This window comes from Macaca fascicularis, chromosome 7, assembly GCF_037993035.2.
Source record: "Macaca fascicularis isolate 582-1 chromosome 7, T2T-MFA8v1.1".
In the NCBI taxonomy this organism is placed as follows: Eukaryota; Metazoa; Chordata; class Mammalia; order Primates; family Cercopithecidae; genus Macaca; species Macaca fascicularis.
In genome coordinates, this window is record NC_088381.1 from 19248848 (window position 1) to 19270318 (window position 21471).

Genomic DNA, 21471 nt, shown 5'->3' on the forward strand with positions numbered 1-21471 from the left:
TCTTGAGTTAGCAGCTCCTATCTTTGTCCCTAATTAAGTGTATTACTTTAATCTTCATGACAAACCTGTATTACAGATACAAAAATAAACATTTTATACCTAAAGAAACGGAAGTTTACAGAGTTTAAGTAACTTGCCCAATATCACACAGCTTTGAAGTGTAAGAACACACTATACCTTAGAATCATATCAGTGGAGTCACAGAATTGAGGGGAAAGTTGAAAAATGGGCAGGAAGACATGGGATACTAAGCAGCAGGGACCCCAGGCGGAACTACATCACAGAATTGTCTGATTTGAGCACCACACTTGGCACTTCTACCACTGCATGCCCAGCAGGCAGTGCTATTGGATCCTTGATGCCAGTATGGACAATTTATTAACTATTCTTTATTTTTATGTCTTTCTTTCAAAATTCAAATGATATTCTACTTGTCAAGTGACATGTAGTTGTCTGGCCCCATTTCTTTCTTTCTTTCTTTTTTTTTTTTGAGATGGAGTCTCACTCTCTCTCCCAGGCTGGAGTGCAATGGCACGATCTCAGCTCGTTGCACTTCCACTTCCTGGGTTCAAGTGATTCTCCTACCTCCACTTCCCAAGTAGCTGGGATTATAGGTGCCTGCCACCATGCCCGGGTAATTTTTTGTATTTTTAGTAGAGACAGGGTTTTGCCATGTTGGCCAGGCTAGGTGATCCTGACCTTAGGTGATCCACCCACCTCATCCTCCCAAAGTGCTGGGATTACAGGCGTGAGCCACTGCATCCAGCCCTATCTGGCTTCATTTCACGTGCTAGCGTTGTCCTAGGTGGAGAGGAATATCTGGCCTGTTTGGCTTCTATAGTAGAACATTGAGTTGTGCTTCCCACCGAGACTGACACAACCAAAGGTTCAAAGGAAGAGTATTTTGATGCTGGGCAACAATACAAAGGGTAAACGTCCACCGTAACAGCCATGGGTATGCAGATGCCCACATACCACTCTGCTGAAGACTGGCTGAACTAGGAAGCTGTGCCTTCCCCATAAAGCTGGCTGTTTTTTCCTGAGACCAGAGTCTGCCAAACAGAGCTCAGTAGGACTTCCAAGCAGTATTCCAAGTATAGGAGTTTTCACATGAGGACCTCTGCCTGTTTCTGATTCACTGAAGCAGGGGTAAATGACCAGCAGAACCAGCCAGCTCTTAGGGTCAATCTGAGGAGGGAGTGTATAGAAAATAAATGCACATGGAAAACACCTCCCTAACTTCTGGTCTTACTGATCTTCAGTGTGGTATCCTAAGACCCTGAATTTCTTTGTTATTGGGCAGTATTTCACTGCAGCTTTACCTGATTAACCATATTAAACATTTTCTTATGAGAGATACAGAATTATTTTGCTTGCATATCTTTGCTCTTCTACACTCTGTTTGCCTTAAGTTTAGAGACCATATTACTTTTGTATCTTCAGAGTCTAGTATTGTATCTAGATACAGTAGGCACTTAAATAATTTGACGGGCTGAATGAATGAATTTTCCTTAGCTATCTTTTTATGAAGCTAAATTGATTCCTATGAAATGGTAGTGAATTAATAGTCATGGATGTTTGAAATATTTTATATATTTTTTTAGATTAGAAAATAATTCTAAATCTGCTATGAGAAGAAGGACCACAGTGATATTTCCTCTGCTTTTGTTGTTACAGGTTTTCCAGGATTTAGGGATGGAAGTACTGTCTGGAGTTGCCAAAGGCTATAACATATGCCTTTTTGCTTATGGACAGACAGGCTCTGGGAAGACATATACCATGCTGGGGACCCCAGTGAGTATTACAATGAGATATAGTCCTAATGCCATAGCAAGCCTGAACCTTGCATTGTACTTACTACTGTGAGATAGAATATGATTTCTGTAGTCAGTCAACTTTAAAGAAGATTGAATGAGCCGTCTTCTGTTTTAAGAATGAGTTTTTCGGGTGGGCACGTTGGCTTATGCCTGTAATCCCAGCACTTTGGGAGGCCAAGGCGGGCGAATTACCTGAGGTTGGGAGTTCGAGACCAGCCTGACCAACATGGAGAAACCCCGTCTCTATTAAAAATACAAAAAAATTGGCTTGGCGTGGTGGCGCATGCCTGTAATCCCAGCTACTCGGGAGGCTGAGGCAGGAGAATCACAAATCATTTGAACCCAGGAGGCAGAGGTTGTGGTGAGCTGAGATCGTGCCATTGCACTCCAGCCTGGGCAACAAGAGCGAAACTCCGTCTCAAAAAACAAACAAAAAAGAGTTTTTCAGCATTTAATTGGAAGGTAAACTTTGAATAATTAACCCCTTTTTATTAAACCCTGAAGAGCCTTAGAATTTTACAGCTCCCTTCAACAAAGCGGTTCTCGTCAGTCCTACTGAATTTCTTGTTATCTCCAGGTTCGTTATTTGAAGCTGTTTTGCACCTTTGCTGTGGACAAGACCTGGACTAAATCTTAAGTGCAGGCTAGAGCTGTGCAGAGATTTGATTATTGTGGCCAAGCTCCAAGCCTACATGTATTAGATCTGTGTATTAGAAGAAAGCAGGAGAACTAGTTCCTGAGCCAGGGGCTTTCAAAAGTATATAGGATTTAATGAGAGCCTTCCTTTATCACAGAAAATCAGGAGGGCAGAGTTCCTTAATACCTTTTTGTTTTGGGTTTAGAAGTATCCTGGTCGGGGTGCCAGGCACAGTGGTTCACACCTATAATCTCAACACTTTGGGGTGGCTGAGGCAGAAAGATCTCTTAAGCCCAGGAATTTGAGAACAGTCTGGGCAACATAGGGAGACCCCATCTCTATAAAAAATACAAAAATTAGCCGGGTGTAGGGCCACATGCCTGTGGTCTCAGCTACTTAGGAGGCTGAGGTGGGAGGATGGCTTCAGCCTGGGAGGTTGAGGTTGCAGTGATCAGCCATGATCTTGCCACTGTACTCCAGCCTGGACAACAGAGTGAGAGACCCTGTCTCTGCTGGGTGCGGTGGCTCATTCCTGTAATCCCAGCACTTTGGGAGGCCGAGGCGGGTGGATCATGAGGTCAGGAGTTCAAGGCCAGCCTGGCCAATATGGTGAAACCAAGTTTCTACTAAAAATACAAAAATTAGCTAGATGTGGTGGCACGCAACTGTAATCCCAGCTATCTGGGAGGCTGAGGCATGAGATTCACTTGAACCTGGGAGGCTGAGGTTGCAGTAAGCTGAGATTATACCATTGCACTTCAGCCTGGGCAATGGGGTGAGACTTTGTCTCAAAAAAATAAATAAATAAAAAGAGACCCTGTCTCTAAAAGTATATATATCCTGTTAGGTGGGTAACAAAATAAACACTACACAGGAACATTCTGTAGAACATGATTCCTCTTTGATGATTATCCCTGATGCCTGGGGCCTAGCTCATTGCTCACTTTGTCCGGTGTTTAGTGTGATTTCACAGTATTTGACGTTAAAAGAATTGGGGCTGGGTACGTTGGCTCACACCTGTAATCCCAGTACTTTGGGAGGTTGAGGCAGGTGGATCAGCTGAGCTCAGGAGTTCGAGACCAGCCTGACCAACATGGTGAAACCCCGTCTCTACTAAAAATACAAAAATTAGCCAGGTGTGATGGCAGGCGCCTGTACTCCCAGCTACTCGGGAAGCTGAGACAGAAGAATTGCTTGAACTGGGAGATGGAGGTTGAAGTGAGCCGAGATTGTGCCATTGCACTCCAGCCTGGGCAACAAGAGTGAAACTCTATTTCAAAAAAATAATAATTAAAAAAAAGAAGAAATTGGCCGCTAAACCAAAAGTATAAAGCCCTTAACCGGGTACAAGTTAGCACTGGATACAAGATGAGAAAAGAAACTACCTCTTTCTAAACGTGTTTTGTTATTGTTGTTGTTGTTGTTGTTTTGTTTTTGAGATGGGGTCTCACTCTGTTACCCAGGTTGGAGTGCAGTGGTGCAATCTCAGCTCACTGCAGCCTCTGCATCCTGGGTTCAAGTGGTCCTTCCACCTTAGTCTCCTGAGTAGGTGAGACCATAGGCACACGCCACCATGCCAGGCTAATTTTTTTTGTATTAGCCAGAGACAGGGTCTCCGCAGGTTGCCCAGGCTTGTCTCTAACTCCTGAGCTCAAGTGATCCACCCACCTCGGCCTCCCAAAGTGCTGGGATTACAGGGGTGAGCCACCACACCTGGTCTAAATGTGTATTTTGAATACTCATATACTCCATTCCCCAGGTGTAGAGAGTCTAGGAGGAACATTGGTAAAGTGTTTTTATCCAAGAATAATGTAACCTTCATTGCATAAAAGCAGGTGTCTGGGTGTGCTGGCTTCTCTTCCTTCTTCTTCTTCTTTTTTTTTTTTTTAAATCAGAGTTTCACTCTGTCGCGCAGGCTGGAGTGCAGTAGCGTCATCTCAGCTCACTGGTAGCTCCACCTCCTGGGTTCATGCCATTCTCCTGCCTCAGCCTCCCGAGTAGCTGGGACTACAGGTGCCCGCCACCGCGCCCGGCTAATTTTTTAAATATTTTTAGTAGAGACGGGGTTTCACGTGTTAGCCAGGATGGTCTCAATCTCCTGACCTCGTGATCCGCCTGCCTCGGCCTCTCAAAGTGCTGGGATTACAGACGTGAGCCACCACGCCTGGCCTCCCCTTTTCCTTCTTATGGTGATACATATGCCTCTCATCTGGTACATTTCTTCCATGAGTGTCTCTCAGAGCACTGGCACATAAAAGTCATCTATATTCTCCAGTGAAGCTGCCTGAAGTGAAGAGGCTAGCACAAGGAGTCCGGGCACCCATCCCCCACGCTGAGGATGGTTCCTGGGTATTCGGTGGGGGAGAGCATCATCTTGAGTAAACAATAATGCTTTCTTTTCTTCTGTTCTCCAGGCCTCTGTTGGGCTGACACCACGGATATGTGAGGTATACACTATCTTTTGGCTGGATCCTCTCAAAGTAGGTCTCTGTACAGTTCCTACAATGAAACCCCAACCCTCTGGTTTGTGCAGGGTCTCTTCATCAGGGAGAAAGACTGTGCCTCACTGCCTTCCTCCTGTAGGATAAAAGTAAGGTAAGAACCTACCAAGCTCTGGGATCTGCAGTAGTTCTCCTTCCCCTCCAAATTCTGCCATGTTCAGCTGTCCTCTCTTTGCTTCCAGAGTCACCACAGGGATGGAGAAAAGCCACAGAAGAAATACCTTGCAGTATAAGAGCTGAGAAACATACTTAGGCCCTTGGTTGTAGAAAACTTAATTTCCTACCCATAGACTTAACAAGCAGGTCTTTCCTTCTGTGGCCCAGCTGACCCTGGCTGTCAAGTAGCCCTTGAGATGCCTTCACAGAACAATAGAGCTCAAAGCTCAAGGGTCATGTTTGAAACTCACTCAAGAAACAACCTCTGTAGCTGGGTGTGGTGAATCTGGGAGGCGGAGGTTGCAGTGAGCTGAGATTGTTCCATTGCACTCCAGCCTGTGAAATAGAGTGAGACTCTATCTCAAAAATAAAAATACAATTAAAAAAAAACACTTTTGTATATGTATGGAAAGAGACTCAAGGGGGAACCTTCGCTTGATCAGTGCCTTAGAATGTCAGAGGTGGAGCTGGAACAGGAACTAAGACCTGATTTTTAGCTCAGTGTTGTTTCTACTTTTTTTCAAAATGTAATTATGTTGTTGCCTTCTTCTACTTCTCTCTAGTTTTCTAGAAATCTATAATGAACGGGTGCGGGATCTGTTGAAGCAATCTGGTCAAAAAAAGCCCTATACCCTGCGGGTCAGGGAGCATCCAGAGATGGGGCCCTATGTACAAGGTGAGCTACTGTGGTCCTGGAGATCCGAAACCAAACTGAAGCCTGGGAAGCTCTCCTAATATTCACTAATTCATTGAACATATGTGTAATGAACACTTATTGTGTGCCAACTACTGTACTAGACACTGAATATGTATTGATAAATAGAGAAGACATGGTCCTGCCCTCAGGCAAGCTTACAATCTAGTGGGTGTGAGTCAGGAAACAAACAATTACAAGTAGTGATAAAGGCTAATAAATAAATAGATGTCAGTGGCAAAGAACATTGGAAAGTGTTGGTGACCCACCTTTATGGGGTGATCAAGAAGAGCTTCTCTGAGGAGGAAACATTTAAGCTGAGACCTGAAAGGATTATAGTCATGTGAAGAATGATGTAACAAGGTGAGAAGTGTTTCGGGAAGAGGGAATGGAATGGACTAGAGCCCTGGGAGAAGGCTTGGTGTTTTCAAGGGGCCAGTGTGGCTAAAGCATGGTGAATGAGAGGGAAAACTGTAGGGAATGCGGTGGGATCTTCAGGCGCCCAATATGGCAGAGCCTCTACTGGTTCCCTGGTAAACCAGTCCCCTTTCTCTTCCATTGGTGGTGGTAGTCAGTAGGTAGGAGAGATAGGGCGAAGTCAGACATCAGACATGGAGTAGGATTTGATGTGTTTCCTAATCAAGTACTGATGTTTGGTGCTTGGTACCATCTGTCTTATATCATTAAGGTAGATCCTGCTATTAAGTAGCAATAGTTGGGTTCTTTTATGGGCGAAGTTTTTACCCTTCCAGGCCACTTATAAGAGTTAATATATGGCCCAGGTGCAATGGCTTATGCCTGTAATCCCAACACTTTGGGAGGCTGAGGTGGGTGAATTGCTGGAGGTCAGGAGTTCAAGACCAGCTTGGCCAACATGGTGAAACCTTGTCTCTACTAAAAATACAAAAGATTAGCTGGGTGTGGTGGTGCATACCTGTAATCCCAGCTACTCAGGAGGCTGAGGCAGGAGAATCGCTTAAACCCAGGAGGCAGAGGTTGCAATGAGTCGAGATTGCGCAACTGCACTCCAGCCTGTGCGACAGAGCGAGACTCCATCTCAAAACAAAACAAAACAAAGTAATATATACATTTTATGTTCCTATAGCAGTATGCTAGTTTATTTTTTATTTTTTTTTTTAGCCACAAGGTCTCATTCTGTAGCCCAAGCTGGAATGCAGTGATGCAGTCATAGCTCCCTGCAACCTGAACTCCTGGGCTCAAGTGATCCTTCCGCCCCAGTCTCCCAGGTAGCTAGGGCTACAGGCGTGCACCTAGGCAGCTAATTTTTAAATTTGCTGTAGAGATGGGATCTCACTGTGTTGCCCAGGCTGGTCTTGAACTCCTGGCCTCAAGTGATCCTCCCACCTCAGCTTCCTAAAGTGCTAGGATTATAGATGTGAGCCAGCGCCCCCGGCTGTAGTGTGCTAATTTAAATCCTGATAAGGAGCAGGACATGAACAATCAAGAGCCGCTGTTCTCTGGTCAGGGCATGGCAAATGGATGATACAATAGGTATGCCAGTGACTGATTCTGCTACCTGTGTCTTTTCCCAAATGTTCAATCATAAATGGCAGCTTAGAAACAACAACAAAAATACCATTTCCTTTGCTAGGAACCAGTTTAAGTTTGCTCTGTAAAACTCTGTGGGTATACATATCTGTGTAAAGCAATACTTTCAAGGCAGACCATGAGTCAATGCAGCAGTATCAAACTTCTTATCTTAAAAGTCCGTGTGGGCTGGGTACAGTGGCTCACGCCTGTAATCCCAACACTTTGGGAGGCTTAGGCGGTCGGATCACGAGGTCAGGAGATTGAGACCATCCTGGCCAACATGGTGAAACCCTGTCTCTACTAAAAATACAAAAAATTAGCCGGGCATGGTGGCACATACCTGTAGTCCCAGCTACTCGGGAGGCTGAGGCAGGAGAATTGCTTGAACCCGGGAGGCGGAGGTTGCAGTGAGCCGAGATCCCTCAGCTGCATGCACTCCAGCCTGGTGACAGAGCAAGACTCCGTCTCAAAAAAAAAAGTGTGTATGTATGTGTGGGAGGAGTAACCAGAGGAGAACTCAGACATAGTTCAGATATCCGCATTATACAGAAAGCAGTGAAATCTGGAGAAAGTTAAAGGTTGTTCCAAAGTCACACAGCTAGAGTTGGAACAGAATTGAAACTGGGAAACTGTCACTGGACTGGAAGAGAGGAGTGGAACAGAATCCTGAACATCAAGAGCCTGAAGGGAGGCCTAGGAGTCTAGATTATTTGATTGGCATAGTGCCTGCAACCCAGAAAATATGATTCTTGCAAGCTTGGATCATATGTCCAACGTCAATGACAGGATCAGGACTCAAATCTCAGGGTTTATGGTGCAAAGTTCAGGACGCTTTTGAATACCTTTATGGAGTGAACCCTTGAGGGGAGGGAGGTAAGAAATGCTAAATTCTAAACCAGTGAAAAATCTCTTAGATTCTGTGTCACAAGTTTCTTGAACCACTCTGGACATTCTTAAACCTTTACAAATACAGGTGGACATTTCTTAGTGAAGGAGCCATGAGCTGAAATAGTATAGAACCCGCCTTGGAAGCTAGGACCCTGAGTAGTCACACTGAACTATGTTATTCCCATCACCACCCTCTGATGAGATCTTAGTAAACTTTTTTAAAAAAATGTTTTCTTTCTATATATATATCTTATCTATCTGCCCGTCCATCTGTCTTAAGGCTCATCCATTCTGTGAATATAACTTTAAAGTGGAAAGTGGTTTCTGGCTTGAAACTAATTCTACAGAAATTTATTGAGTACCTACAAGATGCCTATAGTATTCTGGGTGCCATGGGAAATATGAAAATATAAGCCCTTAAAGAACTTGCAGTTCCAGTTCAGAATTGTGAGATGGACCTTGATAGCTACCTAAATCCAAAGAAAGGAAAGGAGTAGCCTTTCCATTAGAAAGTTTATTAATTAGATGAGAGATTAAGTTGAAATCTGAAATGCACAATGGCCTGCCCAAAGCACACGTAAGAGGCCAGTGGTTATAGGATCTAAACTGATACCTAAGTGAGACAAAGACAGTACTGTATTTTCACTGTGGTCTTTATTTTAATGTAAAGGTACAGGTGCAAACCAAGAGGTAGGTAGTTGGAACTTGAGAAAAATTCTGTATTTCCTATATACTCAATCTGTAAGTCACAGGAGTTTCCCCCCAACCCCAGCCATTTAGTTCTTGTGCCATTTTTTTCTTGCCTTTCTGCATAAACTAGGACCTCTAGTACAATAGTAAATAAAAGTGGTGACAGTCTTGTTCTCAGAGGAAAGCTTCACCATTTTACCATTAAGTAATATATTTGCAATAGTGATTATTTTTAAGAGATATTCTATATGCTTCTCGAACTGTGGTGAAGGCCCAGTTTTTTTTATGGTGGTGTTTTGTTTTTGGATCAGAGTCTCATGCTGTCACCCAGGCTAGAGTGCAGTGGCACGATTGTGACTCACTGCAGCCTCAAACTCCTGGACTCAGGCAGTCCTCCTATCTCAGCCTCCAAAGTAGCTGATACTACAGACATGTGCCATCGTGCCAACTAACTGTTTTTTATTTTTTCTTTTAGAAATGGGGTCTTGCTATGTTGCCCAGGCTAGAAGAACCAGTTTTTTTTTTTTTTTTTTAATTCCAATCTTTGGCATACTAATACATTTATAAAATAAAATAAGGATGAATTACTAGAAAAATGAATGAAAGCAATGTCTTAATTACAAGCCCCGAATCTTCTTTACTAGATTCAACAGATATAAAATTACTTCATCAAAGTTACCCTTGTATTGTTTTTGATTTTGTTTTTCACTCTGTCACCCAGGCTGGAGTGCAGTGGTAGGATCTCGGCTCACTGCAACCTCCGCCTCCTAGTTCAAGCAATTCTGCTGCCCCAGCCTCCTGAGTAGCTGGGATTACAGGCACGCACCACCATGCCTGGCTAATTTTTGTATTTTTAGTAGAGATGGGGTTTTACCTTATTGGTCAGGCTGGTCTCGAACTCCTGACCTCAGGTAATATACCCACCTTGGCCTCCCAAAGTGCTGGGATTACAGGCATGAGCCACTGCACCTGGCCCCTCATTTTTTTGTTTTGTTTTGTTTTGTTTTTTTAAACAGAGTCTCCCTCTGTCACCAGGCTGGAGTGCAGTGGTGCGATCTTGGGTCACTGCAACCTCCGCCTCCTGGGTTCAAGCGATTCTCCTGCCTCAGCCTCCTGAGTAGCTGGGACTACAGATGTGCACTACCGCACCCAGCTAACTTTTGTCTTTTTAGTAGAGGTGAGGTTTCACCATGTTGGCCAAGATGGTGTCAAACTCCTGACCTCGTGATCCGCCTGCCTTGGCCTCCTCTTTTTTAGTGTATTTATTTAGAGTTATAAATTTCCCTGTAAGCGTGACTTTAGCTGTATTGCACCAGTTTTACTGTGTAGTGTTTTCATCATTAATCAGTTTAAAAAATATATAATTTCCAATATGATTTCTTTTGACCCATGAGTTTAGAAGTGAGTTTCTTTATTTTTTAACACTCAGGGATTTTCTAGTTGTATTTTTGTTATGGGTATCTAGTTTAATAGTATTGAGTTCAAAGAACATGCTCCATATAATTTCACCTAAAACAACATGTATGCAGACATGCTTTGGATATATTGCAAGTTTGATTCCAGGCCACCACAATAAAGTGAGTATCACAATAAAGCAAAAATCAAAATAAAAACACAAATGTTTTTGTTTCCCAATGTATATGAAAGTTATATTTATGCTATATTTTATTAAGTACAAAGTAGCATTATGTATTAAAAGTGTACATACCTCAATTTAAAAATACTTTATTGCTAAAAAATGCTAGTGGTTACCTGAGCCTTCAGTGAGTCATAATCTCTTTGCTGGTGCAGGATTCTTCCTTAGTGATGATGGCTGCTGACTGATCAGGATACTGATTGCTGAAGGTTTGGATGGCTGTGGCAATTTCTTAAAACAACTTATGGAGTTTGTTACATAATTGACTCTTCCTTTCATGAAAAATTTTTCTGTAGTGTGAAATGCTGTTTGATAGCATTTTACTCACAGTAGAACTTATTTCAGAGTTGGAGTCAGTCCTCTCAAATCCTGACACTTCTTTATCAACTAAGTTTATGTAATATTCTGTTTCTTTTTTTTGTCATTTCAACAATATTCACAGCATCTTCACCAGGAGTAGCTTCCATCTCAAGAAACCACTTTCTCTGCTCATCCGTAGGAAGCAACCCCTCCTGCATTCACATTTGATCCTGAGATTGTGGCAATTCAGTCACATCTTCAGGCTCCTCTTCTCATTCTGCTTCTCTTGATAGTTCCACCACTCTGGAATTACTTCCTCCACCAAAGTCTTTAATCCTTTAAAGTCATTCGTGAGGGTTGGAACCAACTTCTTCCAAGCCCCTCAATGTTGATATTTTGAGCTCCTCTCATGAGTCATGAATGTCCTTAATGCCATCTGGAATGGTGAATTCTTTCCAGAAAGTTTCCAGTAGACTTTGCCCAGATCCATCAGAGGAATCACTGACAGCTATAGGTTTATGAAATGTATTTCTTAAATTATCAAAGTCGAAAGGACTCCTTGGTCCATGGGCCATAGAACAGATGTTATGTTAGCAAGCATGAAAACAACATTAGCCTTCTTGTATGTCTCCAAGAGAGCCCTTGGGTGACCAGGAACACTGTCAATGAGCAGTAATATTTTGAAAATAATCTTTTTTCTGAGCAGTAGTTCTCAACAGTGGGCTTACTGTAAGCAGATATGCTGTCATCCAGGCTTTATGGTTCCATTTATAGGGCACAGGCAGAGTAGATTTAGCATGAATCTTAAGGGCCCTAGGATTTTTTTTTTTTTTGAGAGGGAGGGTCTTGCTCTATCACCCCAACTGGAGTGCAGTGGCGTGATCACAGCTCACTGCAGCCTCAACTTCCCAGGCTCATGTGATTCATTTTCCCACCCATGCGCTACCATAGCTGGCTAATTTTTTGTGTATTTTGTGGAGACAGGGTTTCACCATGTTGCCCAGGCTGGTCTTGAACTCGTGGGCTCAAGAGATCCACCTGCTTTGGCCTCCCAAAGTTCTGGGATTACAGCTGTGAGCCACCACGCCCAGCCTGGCCTTGGGATTTTCAGAGTGATAATGGCTTCAATTTAAAGTCACCAGCGGCCGAGCATGGTGGCTCATGCCTGTAATGCCAGCACTTTGGGAGGTTGAGGTGGGTGGATCACCTGAGATCAGGAGTTCGAGACCAGCCTGGCCAACATGGTGAAACCCCCATATCTACTAAGAATGCAAAAATTAGCCAGATGTGGTGGCGTGCACCTGTAATTCCAGCTACTCAGGAGGCTAAGGTAGGAGAATCACTTGAACCTGGGAGGCAGAGGTTGCAGTGAGCTGAGATTGTGCCACTGCACTCCAGCCTGGTCAACAAGAGTGAAACTCCATCTCAAATAATAATAATAATAATAAAATAAAGTCACCAGCTACATTAGCCCCTAACAGGATAATCAGCGTGTCCTTTGAAGCTTTGAAACCAGACGTTGGCCGCTTCTTTCTAGCTCTGAAAATCCTAGATGACACCTTTTTCCAGTAGAAGCCTGATTTGTCTACATTGAAATTCTGTTGTTTAGGGTAGCTACCTTCGTTATCTTAGCTTTAGCTGTATCTTTTGGATAACTCGTTACAGCTTCTCCGTCAGCACTTGCTTCACTTTGCACTTTCATGTTACTGAGAAGCTTATTTCCTTAAACCTCTTGAACCAACCTCTGCCAGCTCCAACTTTTCTTCTGCAGCTTCCTCACTTCTCTCAGCCTTCATAGCATTGAAGGGAATCAGGGCTTTGCTCTGGATTAGTCTCTGGCTTAGGAGAATGTTGTGATGGTTTGATCTTCTAACCATACTGTAAAAACTTTCTTCATATCATCAAGAAGACTGTTTTGTTTTCTTATCATTCATGTATTCAAGGAGTAGCACTTTTAATTTCCTTCAAGAACTTTTCCTTTGCATTCACAGCCTGGCCAACTGTTGGGCACAAGAGGCCTAGCTTTCAGCCTTTCTTGGCTTTCAACATGCCTTCCTTGCTAAACTTTAGCGTTTCTAGCTTTTGATTTAAAATGAGAGACTCTTTCTTTCACTTGGACACTTAAAGGCCATTGTAGGATTATTAATTGGCCTAATTTCAATATTGTTGTGTCTCAGGGAATAGGGAGGCCTGAGTAGAGCGAGAAGGGTAGGGGAAAGGTTGGTTGGTGGAGCAGTCAGAACATATACATTTATCAATTAAGTTCGCTTTTCTATACGGGCAAGGTTCTTGGTGTACCAACATAATTATAATAGTAACATCAAAGATTACTGATCACAGATCATCATAACAGATATAATAATAGGAATAATAATAATGAAAAAATTTGAAATATGTATAGCACGGTTTCATTTGTAGCCTAGCACACTGGCCAGTTTGTGTAAATTTTCTGTGTGTGCTTGAAGAGCGAGTATATTACACAATTGTTGGGCATGGTGTTTATATATTACTATTTATCAGGTTTGATACTTGTTCAAATCATCTGCGCCCGTATTGATTCTATTTTTCCACTTGTTTTAACAGATACTAAGAAAGGCAAGTTAAACTTTCCTGCTATGAGTATGGATGCCTTTTTCTCCTTTTAATTCTGCCAATTTTTGTTTTATGTATTTTGAGGCTTTATTATTACATGCATACAAAATTAGAATTGTTAAAACTTCCTGGTTCGTTGAACCCTTTTTTCATTGTGAAGGATTTTTATCTCTAGTAATGCTTTTACTTTAAAGTCTACTTTGTCAGGCATTAACTAAGCTAGCTTTCTTTGGGTTAGTGTTTGTATTTTTATCTTCTTTTCTATTTTTACTTTCAGTTTTCTTTATATATTTCAGATGTGTTTTTTATTTTAAAAAATTTTCCTTTTGCTTTGTTTTACCTTTGTTTCATCACAATTTTGGTCTTTTAATTTGATATTGTGGTCTGCTTATATTTAATGTAGTCACTAATTTTATTTGGGTTTAAATCTGTTATTTTGTGTTTTCTCTTTACCTTTCCTGTTTTATGTTCCTTTTTCTTTACTTTGTCTTTTGGTTTGATAGCTTTAAAAAATCATTCCATATTTCTTCTCCACTAGCTTATTATTTACACATTGTCTTACTATTTTGGCGGTCACTCCAGAGATTACAACATAGACCACTGACTTATCAAAGTCTAATATTTACTGATTGTTCTGCTTCTTCCCAGACAATAAACCTTATAAGACTTGAACTCAGTTTGTCCTTTCTTAAATGCCATTTTTATGGCTCTTAATTTTTAAAGAATATCCTACCTTTTATCTCCGAGTTCCTTCTACTTCAAGAATAATCTCATTTTCCCTCTAGTGTAGATCTGCTATTGACAAGTTCTATTTTGGCTTGTTTGTTTGTTTCAGATAGAGTCTTGCTCTGTCACCCAGGTTGGAGTGCAGTGGTGCGATCTCGGCTCACTGCAACCTCCACCTCCTGGGTTCGGGCACTTCTGCTGCGTCAGCTTCCCGAGTAGCTGGGATTACAGGCGCCTGCTACCACGCCCGGCTAATTTTTGTACTTTTAGTAGAGACAGGGTTTCACCATGTTGGCCAGGCTGATCTTGAACTCCTGACCTAAAGTAATCCACCAGCCTCGGCCTCCCAAAGTGCTGGGATTACAGGCATGAGCCACAACGCCTGGACTGCTTTTCTTATTATTGAAGGTAAAGTTCACTGAGTATAGAATTTTAAATTAATGGTTATTTTCTTTTAGTCATTAAACATTATACCATTGTCTTCTGTTTTCCACTGTTTTTGCTGAGAAGTCTTCCCTTAGTTTAATTTTTTCAATATTTTTCCTTTAGTCTTTGAACAGTTTATTATGATCTACTTAGGGTTAGATGCGGGATTTTAAAAAATCATGCTGGAGGTTTTGAATCTGTGCTTTTGTATCTTTGTATCAGTTTTGGAAAGTTCTTAACCATTACCTTTCCTTTTCCCCCCCACCTTCCCTCCACTACCATTATCGCTTATAATATTCCTTCTACCCCATTCTTTTGGGACTCTAATTACAAGTATGTTAGGCCTATTCTCTGTATATTCTGCGAGTCTTACCGTTTCTTCTATATTTAATTAATTAATTAGACATGTAGTTTTGCTAATGTTGCCAGACTGGTTTTGGACTCCTGGGCTCAAGGGACCCTCCTGTCTCAGCCTCTCAAGTAGCTGAGATTATAGGTGTGCGCTACCATACCTAGCCTCCATTTTTTTTTTTTTTTTTTTTTTTTGAGATGGAGTCTTGCTCTGTCACCCAGGTTGGAGTGCAATGGCGCAATCTCGTCTCATTGCAACCTCCACCTCCCGGGTTCAAGTGATTCACCTACCTCGGTCTCCCAAGTAGCTGGGATTACAGTCACGTGCCACCACCCCCAGCTGATTTTTGTATTTTCATTAGAGATGGGGTTTCACCATGTTGGTCAGGCTGGTCTTGAACTCCTGACCTTGTGATCTGCCCACCTCAGCCTCCCAAAGTGTTGGGATTACAGACGTGAGCCACTGCACCCGGCTGCCTCCATATTTTTAATCTTTTGTCTCTCTGTGCTAAATTTTGAGTATGTTTCTGATCTGTCTTCTTGCTCACTCATTCTTTCTTCAGCTATGTCTAACCTGCTATTAAACTTTATATTGAGTTTTTATTTTCACTTACAGTATTATTTCTCAGATATCCATTTTATTATTTCATTAAAGTTTCCAAGATTACAGTCTTCTTTCAGCTCCTTGAAAATAGTAAGCAGAGTTACTTTTTTTTTGAAACGAAGTTTTGCTCTTATTGTCCAGGCTGGAGTGCGATGGTGAAATCTCGGCTCACTGCAGCCCTGCCTCCTGGGTCCAAGTGATTCTCCTGCCCCAGGCTCCTGAGTAGCTTGGCCTATAGGCTCCTGCCACCACATCCGGCTAATTTTTTTGTTTTTTTGGTAGAGGTGGGGTTTCACCATCTTTGCCAGGCTGGTCTTGGAACTCCTGACCTCATGATCTACCTGCCTCGGGCTCCCAAAGTGCTGGGATTACAGGCATGAGCCACCGAGCCTGCCCCCCCACCCCCACACTTTTTTTATTTTGAGACAGAATTTCGCTCTTGTTACTCACGCTAGAGTGCAATGGCGCGACCTCCACTCTCCACAACCTCCGCCTCCCAGGTTCAAGGGATTCTCCTGCCTCAGCCTCCCAAGTAGCTGGGATTACAGGCCTGTGCCACCACGCCCAGCTAATTTTGCATTTTTAGCAGAGACAGTGTTTCTCCATGTTCTCCAGGCTGGTCTCAAACCCCTGACCTCAGCCTCCCAAAGTGCTAGGATCACAGGCATGAGTCACAGCACCCAGCCTTCAGAGTTACTTTTAGATTGACCTGGTAGCCTCAGTATCTGGGTCTTTCTTGGATTGCTTTCTATTGACTATTATTTTTGTTGGTTTCATTTATGTTACTTTGTTATTTTCGGTGTAATTGTATTTACTAATAAGCCCATGAAGTTACTTTGTTTTTGAATCTCTAATACAGAGATGCTCTAGAACAGTTGGGAAGGCCTTTGGGACTTGGTTAGTAACCAGCCATGAAGATTTACTTTCATACCCGTAGGCTCCTCTTCACCTATCTAAAGCCTCCCCATTCTATAGTGGCTAAATTTAAGTCTCACTTCTATAGAGCCTGCCCTGACGACGCCTCTGATCTCCTCGTGTATCATCTTTCCAACTTCTGTGGCACTTGGCCATATTGTCTTGTATAGTGTAACTTACCATGATTGTAAACTGTGGGAGGACAGAGACAAGTGTACTGTGTATTTTGTATGCCAAACCGAGTCTGCCACCTTGTGGGGAAAACAACACTGGCCTACCTCAGGGACTTTGTGAGGGCCAAATGAGGTAATATATGAGAACAGTTCTTATAACCTATATAGCAGAATTGTAAGGAATTATAGTTGTTGTTAGCATATGGTCTATATGAATTATAGACCGTAATCTCTGTGAGAGCAGAGACCTGTATTCCTAGAGCCTATCATATACCTGACAAGAGGTTTCCAATAAATATTTCTTGATTTAACTTATTATCTGAATGAATTTGGCCAGATTCCCTCATTTTTGTCTATTAAATAATATGAAATAGGAATGATAAAGACTTACAAGAAAAGGTTAAACTTTACCAAAAATTTCATTTAATTTCTTTTTTCTGTTTCACAAATCCGATAGGTTTATCTCAACATGTAGTTACCAATTACAAGCAAGTAATCCAACTCTTGGAGGAGGGAATTGCAAACAGGTAACAGGTTTGTTTGTTTCTATCATTCTTTTATCCTCACACTCCTGTGTTCCCATTTCCCTTTGGGGAGTGTATAATGACACTTAAAATTGTCTCTGTGTAGAGGTGTTCACAACCAGGAGGCTCTTTCCAGAACAGTAGTGTTCCCAGGTTAAGGGGTGGTGACTAAGATTTAGTCTCTTCTCACTAGTAATTAAGCTGGAATCTGTTCTGGACATAGTAATATTAGGCAGTAAGCCCAAGGAAGTTACTCTACTTTGTTTAGAGCTTCTAAATTTGGAAGAAAAGATTCTTACCTGCATTGTCCTCTCCTCAGGTTTGATAGATATAAGGACAAATATAGTGTAAAAGTTTCAGAAAACCTTTTTTTTTTCTAGTTTTGCATACTTGTAGCCCCCTGAAAGACTGTTTTGAATCTGCTATGAATAACCAGGTGTTGTAGATTCCCCTAAAAGCTATTGTAAATTGTAATAACATGCCGTTTGTAAGTTACTATGAAATACCTAGAATATTACTAGTAAATGTCCCTAAAAAGGGCTTTTTTCCCTGGGGTAAAAAAGTCTATAGAGCCTTCTATTTATCCTGTTAATAGCAGGACCAAGTTAATTGAACATAAAGGAAGAAATTTATATTTAACATTCTCCTGAGCTTCATGGAACTCTCCTGGAGACACTTGCTTCTGGTCTTCAGGATACCCTGAGCTCCGTGATTTTTCAGTGTCAAATTTGAATCATGAGACTAGCCTCTAGATTTTGGCCCTTTTCTTCAATTCTCCAGATCATCTGAGAACAGAACACGGTGAGATGCTCTTAGATAAAGGAAAACCTCTCCTGACTTTGAAGGTTAACACTGTAATGGATTTCTAAGGGAGATATGAATTCTACCTGGCTTAAGCATGATATTGATGTGATTTGAGATCTCATTTCCAAGATCTTTCTGACACTGTAGAATTAATATTTGATTAATAGAATTTGATTAAACACAGAATATTAATTCAAAACTTACCTTCTCTGTCTTTGAGGTACCTTCTCAGCAAGCTCTCTACATCCACTTGTCTTATTAAAATGGGTCTAAGAATAAAATAAAATGAAAGAATAAAATAAAATAAAATGGGTCTATCTTGGTCATGTTCTTCCAGGTTGATGATGCGCTAGTCTTCATTTCTCTTTACACTCGAATTTTTGCTTCTATTGCTTAAAAAAAAGTTTCAGTGTATTTTAGTATGAAGCTGCACTCCGTTTTATTCTCAGATAGCACCTAGCATGCTGCTTCTGCCCTCTTTGGACTATTCCTCTTTACGAAACTGAACTAAATATGATTCTCATCTGTGAATCTCAGCACTAACATTTATTGTATTCCCTATAGATCCTTAAGAATCCACCACGTGTGAACAATCCTCGTCCTAACAGTTTTTCCTTGTATACACAGAATCACAGCAGCCACCCATGTTCATGAGGCCAGCAGCAGATCCCACGCCATTTTCACTATCCACTACACGCAGGTTGGTAACCCCTTATGTTTGGTGAGATTTCTTCCTCTCCTTGTACCTTTAAACCACTTTCTTGTCTTCCTTCCTATTTCTGTTTGTTTGTTTTTGATACAGGGTCTCACTCTGTTGCCCTGACTGGAGTGCAGTGGTGTAATCTCGGTTCACCACAACCTGTGCCTCCCAGGCTCAAGTGATTCTCCTGCCTCAGCCTCCCGAGTAGCTGGGATTATAGGCACGCGCCACCATGCCCAGCAAAATTTTTTTGTATTTTTAGTAGAGATGGGATTTCACCATGTTGGCCAGACTGATCTCAAACTCCTGACCTCAAATTATCCACCTGACTCGGCCTGCCTAAGTGCTGGAATTACAGATGTGAGCCACCGCCCCCGGCCCTATTTCTTTTCCTTTTCTCCTACTCTCACATTTATAGGTCCTCTGATAGAACCTAATATTATAAACCGGATTTACACACAATCCATTAAGCTGTACACCCAGAATGGGTAGAAGCATTTTATAAAGACTAATCAAAATATCTTCTGCTTGTATTTATTTTTAACATTTTACAATACTTTCACATCTGTGTGATCAGTGTGGACATTTAAAACAAAAGGTTGAAAAGAAAATAAGCATTAAAATGAAATATTAGAAGATTCACTTCCATTATGATGGAATGAGGAGGTCAAGTCATATCCCCAGAAAGCAACTATAAAGCTGGACAAAATCCTTTCTGTGGTCTGAAAATAGATTAAAGGAATGTAACAAAGTGAGGAGCACCACACCCAAAATAAAACAGTGACCAAAAACTTCCTAAATTTGTGAAAATCATTTAGAGATCTAAGAAGCTCAAAGGACTCCAAGTAAAATAAACACAAAGAGATCCACACCTAGACACATCATATTTAAACTGTTGAAAGACAAAGAGAACATCTTTAAAACAGCTAGCGAAAAGTGACTCATACAGGAGAACAATTACATGATGAATGGCTGACTTCTCATCAGAAGCATTGAACCCTAGAGGGCAGGGTGCTGAGAGAATGTAAAAAACTGTCAATAAGAACATTCCCAGATTGGGGGGGGAGGGGGAAGGTAGAATTTATTGGCAGCAGACTTACCTGACAAGAAAACTAAATGAAATCTTCTAGGCTGAAAGAAAGTGATGTTAGAAAGTATCTTAAATCTATAGGAGACAATGAAATATCTGGGAATGGTAAATGTGTGAGTAAATATAAAAAAACCTACATTCTTTCTCATTTCTTCTCCTAACGTCAATAAAAGAATGAGATTACGTAAAACCATAATTATAACAATGCATTTTTGTACATTGTCATATATGAAAATAACAGCACAAGGGAAGTGAAATATATATTTAAGTAGAGTTTCTATATTTTACAGGAATTAAGTTAGTATTACTTTGAAGTAGATCATAAAGATATGTATTGTAATCTGGAGAGCAACTACTAAGAAAATAGCTCAAAAACATAATTTTAAAAATCAGCATTTCTTCTGCCACCTCTGAGCAAAAAAAACCCAACAGAAATTAAAATGTTACATATTAATAAAAATACTTAACAGTTAAAGGCAGTGAAGGAAGAGCAGGAACAAAGGAGATATGAGACACAGAAAAAAGAAAAATCAGACATGGATGGTTCTGAGCACATCAATAATTAAATGCATTAAGTGTGAACCGCCTAAGGTACAAATTTTCAAATTGCATAAAAGCAAGACCCAACTATATGCTGTCTATAAGAAACACACCTTAGAACCACAGACACGGGTTGAAAGTAAAAGGATGGGAAAAGATATACCATAAAAATAGTAACCATAAGTCCTAGCCAGAGTAATGAGACAAGAGAAAGAAATAAAGGGCATCCAGATCAGTAAAGAGGAAGTCAAACTTGCTATTTGCTGACAACATGATTGTGTATCTAAAAAACTCTAAAGATTTATCCAAAGAGCTCCTGGAACTGGTAAATGAATTCAGCGAAGTTTCAAGATACAAAATTAATGCACATAAATCAGTAGCCCTGCTGTATACCAGCAGCAAGCAAGCTGAGAATCAAATCAAGAACTCAACATTTTTTACAATAGCTGCAAAAAAAAAAAAAAAAAAAAAAAAAAAAAAACCACTTAGGAATATATTTAACCAAGGAGGTGACAGACCTCTACAAGGAGAACTACAAGACATTGCTGAAAGAAATCATAGATGACACAAACAAATGGAAACATATCTATGCTCATGGATGGATAGAATCAGTATTGTGAAAATGACCATACTGCCTAAAGCAGTCTACAAATTCAATGCAATCCCCATCAAAATACCACCATCGTTCTTCACAGAACTAGAAAAGACAGTCCTAAAATTCATATGGAACCAAAAAAGAGCCCACATAGTCAAAGCAAGATTAAGCAAAAAGAACAAATCTGGGCCAGGCACAGTGGCTCATGCCTGTAATCCCAGCACTTTGGGAGGCCAAGGCAGGTGGATCACTTGAGGTCAGGAGTTTGAGACCAGCCTGGCCAACATGGTGAAACCCCCCTCTACTAAAAATAGAAAAAATTAGCTGGGCGTGATGGTGGGCACCTGTAATCCCAGCTACTCGGGTGGCTGAGGCAGGAGAATCTATTGAACCTGGTAGGCAGAGGCTGCAGTGAGCCGAGATCACGCCGCTGCACTCCAGCCTGGGCAACAGAATGAGATTTCATCTCAAAAACGACAAAACCAAATCTGGATGCATTACATTACCCAACTTCAAAGTATACTAGAAGGCCAATAGTTACCAAAAACAGCATGGTACTGG

General features: G+C 41.4%; 1 protein-coding gene across 14 annotated transcripts in view; it reads left to right on the forward strand.

Annotated features, from left to right (window-relative positions):
• Nucleotides 1-21471, forward strand: part of STARD9 (StAR related lipid transfer domain containing 9) — a 153757-nt gene that overhangs the window by 63546 nt on the left and 68740 nt on the right. For 12 of the 14 annotated variants that reach the window (XR_012414835.1, XR_012414836.1, XM_065547831.2 and 9 more), the window contains 6 exons: nt 1678-1794; nt 4869-4901; nt 4988-5049; nt 5675-5787; nt 17115-17184; nt 18613-18685. Coding sequence is in view for 8 of the 14 variants with exons in the window: in XM_065547831.2 (XP_065403903.1) it covers nt 1678-1794; nt 4869-4901; nt 4988-5049; nt 5675-5787; nt 17115-17184; nt 18613-18685 (468 nt within the window). In the remaining 6 variants the exon portion in view is untranslated. Of the gene's footprint in view, nt 1-1677; nt 1795-4868; nt 4902-4987; nt 5050-5674; nt 5788-17114; nt 17192-18612; nt 18686-21471 lie in introns of those variants that run through there. The other 2 variants (XM_073995625.1, XM_073995629.1) reach the window with 2 other exon arrangements.